This window comes from Neofelis nebulosa, chromosome 16, assembly GCF_028018385.1.
Source record: "Neofelis nebulosa isolate mNeoNeb1 chromosome 16, mNeoNeb1.pri, whole genome shotgun sequence".
Lineage (NCBI taxonomy): Eukaryota > Metazoa > Chordata > Mammalia > Carnivora > Felidae > Neofelis > Neofelis nebulosa.
This window is the reverse complement of record NC_080797.1, coordinates 12,645,319-12,654,797: the sequence shown is the minus strand read 5'-3', so window position 1 is coordinate 12,654,797 and position 9,479 is coordinate 12,645,319. Positions and strand designations below refer to the sequence as shown.

Below are 9,479 nucleotides of genomic sequence, written 5' to 3'. Positions count from 1 at the left end.
GGGCCTATACCTGTCCCCAAGCCTCAGTTCCTCCATCTCCCAAGGTGTGTGGCTTTGAGCAAGTCACTTCAGCTTTCTGGGCCTGTTTTCTGTGTGAACCGGGGAGAACAATGTTACCTGCGACAGGAACACAACACCCTCGAGGAGGTGAGTGTGCCAAGGCTGATGCAACCTTCAATGGCGGCGGGACAGGCCGTTCCCCCAGTGGATCAGGCCTGTGTCTGCTCTGTCCAGCATCCAGCACAGGGCCTGGAGCCTTGTCTGGGAGCTTCCGTGTCCTCACATGGGGAAGGGCCTGTCAAGTGCAGGGCCCTGGAGAGTTCAGCAGGCACCCCCTCCCCCAATCACACTCCCCTGGCCCTGTCCCAGGAGCAAGAGGTCCTTCCGTGGGCACAGATCTTCACCAAGGAGTGGCGCTCGCCGCTATGACACACAGTCTCACACAACCTGTGTCCCACTTTTTTTTTTTTTTTTTTTTAAATTAAAACAACAATCAGGTAACTGCCCCAACCCATCAGGGAGAAGACCCTGGGCAGTCTTTCTTCAAAAAAATATATTTTTTCTTTTTTTTTTTTTTTTAAACAACACCAAAAGCAAATCCACAGCCCCTGTTGAGCCGGTCCCCAAGGAGAGTGAGCTAGACAGCTCCCCTAGCACCTCTCTGAGCAGAGACCTTGGGCCCATCCCCCTAGACCCCAGGCTGAGCAGAGGCAGGGGTTCTCCACCTGCTGGTCCCTAGGGGGTGAGAGAAACGTGATCGGCTCCAAACCATGCAAGAGAAACCAGGCAAACCCACAAAGCAAGAGAAAAAAAAAAAAAAATCAAGAGGATAAATTAAAACAAAAAAGTGAAACAACCCCCCCACTCCCGAGGCAGTGGGTGGGGCTAGGTTGAGCCCGCTTGTCCTTAGAGGCCCTATTTGCCAGTGCTGGGGTGAAGGCTCGAGTGGCTCTGTCCTCACACTCGTGGGGGCTCTGGCGGATTCACATGGCTCATCCCCCGATCGTGTCCCCCACACTGATGCCAGGACAGAGGTGTGGCCACCCTAGGCCAAAGTGTGCAAAGTCCATTCGGTCAAGACATAAAAAAATATACAACTTGGGTGGCATCCAGGGCTTGGGCCAAGGCAGCTTCCTGAACACAGGCACTGGCTGCCTTCTCTGTGAGGGGCAGCGGGGTCCGGTGGAGGCCATCCAGGCCCCTCCAAGTCCAGGATCTCGGGGGCTGGAGACTCGGGGTCCTTGGAGCAGCAGGGGCAGAGGCACTGGTGGGGCCCACGCGGGCCTGGCTGGGGGCTCTGGCGGTCTGGTTCTTTGGCACTTGGGACGAATGGCCTGTTGCCAAGCCAGACACGAGCAGCCCCCTTGATTCTTCCCCAAACACCCAAGGCCGGGGTGGCAGTAGCTTATGGGTGTGGGCAAGCACTGCCCTGGCAGGGAGGGCTGTGGGGCGCTGGAGGGCCAGAGCGGAGTCCACGGCCCCACCCCCTACGAGTCCTCCCCCAGGATCTCCTTCACAAAGGCAGCAATGTCCGTCTTCTTGGTTTTGTGCAAGGTGAAGAAAGGGTGCTCCTGGTGGGACAAGAGAGGGCAGTCACCTCGGGTAAGGGTGAGGAGGCGAGGTGGAGACGCCCCTACCTCCCCAAACCACCCCCAACCCCTGGGTGCTCCTCCTCCCAGGACACCTCTCTTCTGCCTGGCCAACTCCTACTCATCCTTCTAGGACCTCCATCTTCAGGGAGCCTTCCTTCTAGAGACAGGTTGACGGCTTCCTCCTCGGCCCTCCTGCAGCCATCCCCTGGCCACACCACACTCCCTTTTCCCCACACATGCCAGGCCTCCAGCCAAGTGGAACGCCCTCTCCAGCAGCAAATAAATCCTCATTCACCCTTCCAAACCCAGTTCACATATCACCTCCTCTGTGAAGCCTTCCCTGATGCCTGGGGATAAAATGGCTCGCCTCCCGCCACCGTGCACCACGCCCCGCCCCTCCGCCCTGTGTGTCAGAGCGTGGCCGTGTGCCCCTCCACGGGGCCTGGTGTGGAGGCGGGGGAGGGCGCCAGGGTACGCCCGAGCCAACGGCTGCACACCTGAAGGAATCAAGACAGAGGCGGGCCGAAGGCGCTGCCCATCTCTGTGCACAGGGAGGCAGCCCCCTCCCCAGAGCCCTGCCAATCCACTGCCCGTGCCCCGCACTTACCATCAGCTCCAGGTAGCTCATGCGCTCCGCGGGGCTCTTCCTCAGGCTAGGAGAGAACAGGGCAGGCTGAGCCAGGCCGGCATAAAGGAGGTCTCTAGGCCGGCCGAGCCAGGGCGGGCTCACCCCTAACCGGGCACTTAGGACACACGTGCTCCTGGGGCAACGGCAAGGAGGGGGCGGCTATTCGGGGGCGGGGGGGGGGGGGTTCTGAGGACGGAGTGGGATCTGTGGGTACAAACTACAGAGACTTGGACGAACTTCCCTTGCCTCTTGGGGCATTCATTTTTTTGCCTCTAGAGAGGTCTAGGGAGTTCTCAATGACCCCGATACCAAATGACATTGAGATGCGATAGTTAACAATCGTGTCCTCAGTGTCCTGACTCAGAAGGGAAATTCCTTATCACGGGTCTTGGGAGAGGGGAGGCCTCAGTGTTAAGGGATCAAGGTGACCAGGCACTCTGTTTGTGGGGCTCATTTGTTTTTGGTCTTTCTTATTTTCTAGTAAAAGAAATAAAGAATACAAATTTTCCTCTGAGGTGCTCTTTGCCCACGACACATAGATATGTTGATATGTTCTTTCACTTCTGAATACTTTGTATTTCTATTTTTCAAACCTCTTTCAAACCCCAAGAGTTGGTCACAAGAATTTACTTTGAATTTCCACGTATCTTTTTCCTCTTCAGTTACGCACTTTTTGTTTGATTTAACTACAGGCAAGGAACATGACCTATATGACTCTGCCTTTTCCCTTCTTCCCATTTCCTTTGTAATCTCTAACACGATATATATTTTTTTACATGAAGCTCACACGGGCATTCTTTAATTTGGTACAAAGTTCTCAACAGCAATAAAAGCAACTCTGTTAACGCTGTTCAAATCCTCCATCTGTTTTTTGTTTGCTTTTTCAGTCTACCTGGTCTGTCCATCTCTAGGACTGTCCCCCTCTAGGACTCTCCACCTCCGGGACTGTCCACCTCCAGGACTGTCCCCCTCTAGGTCTGTCCACCTCTAGGACCACAGTTTGCCAGATTTTCCTCGTGTTCTATTTCTGCCCTGCATATTTTGAGGCTATGCTGTTTGGGGGTTTATCTGCTCAAGGAGAAGGGGGCCAGGCGAGGGAAGAGCGGGAATCTGGCCGGGGCAGGGAGGGGTGCTGACCGGGGCTTGGGGAAGCCCCAGAGCCATCGCAGGGCCGCTCACTCACCACTGTGCAGTGAAGTCCACAAACTCGGGAGAGAACGAGTCAGCTGGGAGCTGGGGAGATGGCTCCTCCACAACCTGTTTCAGCTGCTGGAACGGGGTCCCCCAGGATTCATAAGGAAACCGTAGAATGGCCATCTCGATCTGCAGTGGGGACAGCGGCACTGGGTCAGATGCGCCCACACTCTGCACCCGGAGACAGAGCATTTGGGGAAACCTGCCTGTCTTGGCTTGGCGCCCCAAGCTGGGCCACAACGCGGGTTGTGAGAGCCGGGGTGACACCAACAGCCGGTTCCTGTAACCCAGCCGGCAGAGACCATGGCTCACGAAGCAAATCTAGGCCCGGGTTGTAACTGGCTTGAATGTCATTGGGCTCTTAAACAATCTAAATGCAGAAAGTTTGACGTAAAAACCCAACTTCCAGCTAGTCTGGAAGGAGGTTTTACACAAAAACCCAAGTTCCAGCTAGTCTGGAAAAATCAGAGCAGCCGGCGACCCTGGGACACCTGCCACAAGGCAGCCATCGGCAAAGAACTGCCACTCCTCTCCCTAACGTCTCCACAAGGTCTAAGTATCTGCTGCCACTTATTTGGACAGTTGTGGTTATGACAGAGCAGGCAAATGGGAAATGGAATTATTCTCAGAAGCCGATCTCTCCCCAGAGCTGTAGATGGTGAGGCCGGCGCTCGGTCAGCTGCTTCGTCTCTGCAACAGCCCCTCAGGCCCGTCGGGAACTGAAGTTTGCAGATGCCCCTCCTCCTTCTCCCTCCCCCACCCCCACCCAGCGGCGTCCTGCAGGACCCATTTCCAATGCCTCCTCCTCCAGGAAGACCTCCCAATCCTGCTGACCCCCTGGACACATGGCCACGGTGGCCTTGTCACTCCTCCTGAACCTGGGCCTGCCTGCAGGTGACATCAAGGCCACCTGGCCTCGGCACCCGTGCCAGGCACCTAGTTGGTGGGAAGTCATTTGTGGAAAAGACCAGCTATCTTACGATAAACTCTGGGTTCCGAGTTTGACTGCCAAGATTAAAAAAAAAAAAAAAAAAAAAAAAAATCAGGTCAGCCCAGGCCCCCGCCTGGAATAGCACAGAGACTGCTCACTGACAGGCCATAATCACCATAATGAACACAAGAGACCTCGGCTCAAACAAATGCTTCGTGTTGGCAACTGGCGCCTGAACAGATCACTAATTATTGTGCTAAGAAAGGGCCTTCCCATTAGGCTCAAGGCCCCTTTCCAGCCAAGACATAAATAAAAACTCTCAGATGGAGGGTGTGTGCAATCCAGCGGGAATGGTGGCGATCCTGTGTGTATTTTCACGGGACAAATTCAGGGAGGGTGCTTTTTCCTAGAATGTGCACCGATTCCAACCAGCAGAAGTGAGGATCCTCTACGGGTTTCCAGGGAAGGACCCTGTGGCCTACTAGAGCTCATAATTAGGAAAACAGAAAACAGTCCAGACTCTTGACCTCGTAATCCTTTTTCCCGGTAATTTTTTCTAAAGAGCGCAAAATATGAAACCCAAAACAAAACAGCCTCTGGGAACAAAAAATGCACGGTGTGGTGTGATCTGTAATAGTGAACATTAAGAAGCAGTCTGAACACCCAGTGCCGGGGACTGGCCTGCCGCAGGGCGGCTGAGTCTCGGCCGTGCCCATCATTCAGGTGTTCACGTGATCGGCACTTGATCAACACTCGTTATGGCCCAGAGCCTTCCCAATATCATGCCATATCTATATGTTCTGGCTGTGGTCAAGTGCCTGCAGAGGGCCTCTCGGGGTGGGCTCAGAGCACTGGAGAAGACCACCCAGAGTGACAGGCCCGTCGCACAGCGCTTCACCGGTCACTCCCCCAGGTCGGCCGGGGATTTCAAATAGAAAGAAAAAACCAGACACGAGTGAAACGCCTCACATTAGGGACTGAGTAGATGGTGGCAGTTGGCTGTGGAGTCTCTCGAAGAGATGCCTACAGGGATTTGTAACTACCCAGAGGAACACGAGTGATGAGATGCTAAGTGAAAAAAGTGAAATAAAAACCATAGAGGTTTTTCAGAAAAAGGCAAAACATCTAGAAGGAAACGCACAACGTTGGCAGCTGACAGCAGGAAGAAGGGGCTGTGTGTCTTTGAGAACAGTCACACTGATTTTTCTACCCCCTTTTATTTTTCTTCTGTATTCTTAGATGTTGTTCTATTACTTTTGAAACTTATGGGGGGAGGGGACCTAACCTGTACCAAGGCAGCCAGTTCCCTAAGCTGCTATTACAGCTTTTCCTGTGGGCACCTGCCGGCCCCCCCATCTAGACCTGGAGTTTATTTCTCCTTGAACCTGGGCTGGCCTGTGACACTATGACCAACATAATGAGGCAGAGGAGACACTATGCCAGTCCTCTGACAAGCACGTAAGAGCTCTCCCCTCGTAGAAGCCACCACAAAAGACTTCAACTACCCTCCCCACCACGTTGTGAGGAACCCGGCGGGCAGTCAGCCAGGAGGAAGCTGCGTGAAGGCCCCACGTTTGCAGAGCCCTCTTGGACCTTCCGGCCCAGCCCTGACCCCAGCCAGAGCCAAGTGTAGTGGAAGAACTGCCTGGCTAACCCAGTCCGGAATACAGAAACAGCAGAAAAAATAAACTATTATTGGTTTATGTCACTAGGTTCAGGTCCACTTTGTTACACAGCATTTGCTAACTGAAGTACGCACTAAGCACGCACTTGCCCAAGTTCCACCAGAGACACCAGAACGTCACCGGGATGCGGTGGGTCCCCAGTAATGACAGATGGACAGATGGATGGGAGGGAGGGATGGATGGGGGGGAGCAGGGGTGTGTGTGTGTCAAGCGGTCATGAATGGGGTCTCTAACATCCAACCAGTTCTGTGCAGTCTGTACATCCTGCAAGAGTTTGCTCTTATCTTTTTAACTCAGGAGGTGAGAAGCTCTTATCTGCAGGCACAGCGTGCACCTTTAGGCTCTGACTACTCCTCTCTGCTCCGAGAAAAAACACACTTAAGTAAAAAACGATCGTGTTGGCACTATCAAGCAAAACCGAAGGCATCACCCGATTCTGTGTCTCTGACAAATGATTTTGATTTTGGACCTTTCCTGGTTATTGCACACAGACACAGCTTACCAGTCACAGCGATGAGGGGGAACAGGATGATAAAACTGCATTATCGGTAAGATCCAAAACATCTACGTTGATCCTGAACTCCCGCCTCGCCCTTTTCTGATCTCCCCTCGATTCTGGCCCCCAGGCAGATACTAGGCACACCCCACCTCAGGGCCTTCACCCAGAAAGCCCTGTGGGTTCCTCCCCCACCTCCTCAGAAGATTAATGCTGCTCCACTCCTACCTGAATCTCTCCTCTCCACGCCCCTTCCCATGAGGTATTTTACTGGTTTGATTTTTGATTACCAATTATACCCTGTCCCTAAGAGCTGGCGGCCAAAAGGGCTGGGACAGGGAGGGTGCTGACACCAAGCAAACATCAAGGGCTAATCCACATCCCAGACACAACCCATTAGTCCCAATGGTTGGGATCGGAATAGAGGCTGATGACCCCTCACCTCAGCCAACTGAGTCAGTCCCGTGTGCATACTGGGGCCACCATGACAGTAACCTTTCCCCAGGTATTCTTGCGGGGGGCAGGAGGGGTACTCGCATCCTGGTCTTTTTCCTGTCCCTTCAGCCCATTCTCCACATGGGTACCAGAAGGGGCTTTCTGAAGAAATATATAAATAAACCTTGACCTACACCGGAGCCAAGCCCTGACTCAGGCAGGAGCAGGCGTCGGCTGGGCAGTTCTAGAAAGAGCAAGCAGCACACGAACCCCGCCCTCCTCTTGGACCTCATGTAGCCACGCCAGCTCTGCCGGGCACCTGCCCCACCCCACCCAAGCCCCCCACAGCCCAGGACTGACAGCCCACTGCCCCATCCTACCACACTCAAGGAAATGCACAAGGACCTCACAAGCAACAAACTTCTTGCTATGAAAAAAAAAATTTTTTTTTTAATTTTTGCCATTTTGCTTTTTAAATTATTTGGGTACCAGAAGCCCACTTAATTTGGACTTGCCTGTGATTTCTCAACAAGCACAGTGAGCTCTGGAGAAAGTCTAACGGACAAATTATCACAAGCCATCAAGAACTTTCATGAAGGACACACCTCCCCACTAGGGAAGGACCTAATGCCATCTATAGATATTCTCTTAAATATACCTTAACTTTTGATGGTACATTTTCTTCTCAGATGGTGAAGCCAACACTTTTTTCCAGGCCTAAACTATCTGATGGGCCCTCCAAAAGCTCATGGACTGGGCCTGGCCCCACCCTGGCCCCCACCCGACCAGCAAGGGCTGGACCCAGCTCCGAGCAGTACCATGGTGATGCCGAGGCTCCAGACGTCGGACTTGACGTTGTAGCCCTTCTGGTTCAGCTCCGGGTTGATTCTCTCGGGCTGTAAAAGGGACCAGTGAGACATGAACACGCACACCCTGGTGAGGGGCCAGAGGAGGGGCCGCCCAAGGTTCCCTTGGCTGGGTCTTGCCTCTCCCACCCCAAACGGAGGGGTCAGTGCTCATCCTATCCCACTCCCCACCCCCCATGGGGCAGGTGAGAAAACTGAGGCCAGCGAGGGCCAGGGTCTTGTGGTGAACGCCCAAACCATGCCTCGCAGCTACCCCCGCCCAGGCCACTGGGACAGACTTGGGATCCACAAAGATACCACAAGCCACCACCATGTGGCTGTGTATGAAACTTATCACCCAAACGGGCACTTTGGAGCACAGCTAATACCCGGGGTAAAGAGGGGCTCTGGCCACCCCAATGGACAGAGGACATGGCCCGACGATGAGCTCCCAGGCACGTCCCTCCTGAACCTCAGCTGTGGTTTGGGACCCGGAGCGGTGTGGGGACCACTCACAGCCATGTAGGGCTTGCAGCCAGCATCCAGCGTCTTGGCCACAGAGTCCACCAAATAGCCACTAATCCCGAAGTCGCACATCTTCACATGACCCTCCTTGTTGATGAGGACATTGGACGGCTTCACATCTGCCAGGGACAGAACACACCTTTTTCTTCATGTGGGGTTGTGAGTCTCCACTGGAGGCCAGCAGGCTCCTCCTACGCCCCAGTCACCCAAGGGGCACATGATACCAGGGAGTGGATGAGAGATAAGGCTCTGAGAGGCTCCGCTCCAGTCCAAGGTCACAAAGATGGAGGCAGCGAAGCCAGAACGTGCCCTAGTCACCGGCCACGAGTGGGGAAGGAAGTGAGTCTCTACCAGGACCTCGTCTCTGTGTCCACCATCAGCACTTTGGACACAAGGTCTGGGGGCGAATCTCACACCCGCCGGGCAGCCCCACAGCCGGACTCGGCCTATTTCCTGTTATAACCTCTAGCTCTGGGGTCCTCCCGGGCTGGGGATTTGGTGGGGCGGAGCATCACTGACAGAAGCCAGAAATCACCCGAGCGTCTATGCTGAGAGGTCGGGAGGTTTGGCCAGGAAGCACAGGGCAGCAGCAAAAACACAGGAGAGGTGCATGAAAACACGGAGCCCACGCCATGACTCAAGATCCACACAGAGCATGCTACGGGGCACGCAGCAGGGAATCGTCCAGCAAAAGCACACACAAGACACACGTAAACCGGCATGCTTTCCTGTGTGTGTCAGGATAGAAATGCATAGGAAGAGAACCACAGGTTCCATACTGAACCACCACAGGGGTGACCTGGGGCCGGAGCTGGGATGGCGACTGAGTAGTCAAAGCAGGCCTGGTCTAATTTAACTTGGTAAAAAACAGTACGTCTGGGATAGTGAACTACCCAGAACAAAAAGGAAAGAACTGCGATACACACAGCCCCAGTGAACCTCAGAAACATTAGGCCGAGTGAAAAAGGGCGGAGAGAGGCCATGTGAATCCATTCACATGAAGTTCAAGGACACATAAAACCAACTTACTGTAGGAAAAATCAGATGAGAGGTGCAGGGGGTATGTAGGGGCGGGGGCTGACCAAGAAAGGCACAGAGAAGTTTCTGGGGGTGCGGCAGAAGGTGGAAACATCCTGCATCCTCAAAAG

At 54.0% G+C, this 9,479-nt stretch overlaps 1 protein-coding gene across 1 annotated transcript in view; it reads right to left on the bottom strand.

Moving 5' to 3' along the window:
* Nucleotides 1-519: 519 nt before the first annotated feature.
* The window catches only part of MAP2K3 (mitogen-activated protein kinase kinase 3), a 29,306-nt gene continuing 20,346 nt past the window's right edge, over nt 520-9,479 (bottom strand). The window contains exons 8-12 of the mRNA XM_058703136.1: nt 8,323-8,450; nt 7,780-7,857; nt 3,404-3,543; nt 2,200-2,245; nt 520-1,571 (exon numbers count right to left, since the gene is read on the bottom strand). Of these exons, the coding sequence (XP_058559119.1) occupies nt 1,488-1,571; nt 2,200-2,245; nt 3,404-3,543; nt 7,780-7,857; nt 8,323-8,450 (476 nt within the window). The 3' untranslated portion in view covers nt 520-1,487. The remainder of the gene's footprint in view (nt 1,572-2,199; nt 2,246-3,403; nt 3,544-7,779; nt 7,858-8,322; nt 8,451-9,479) is intronic.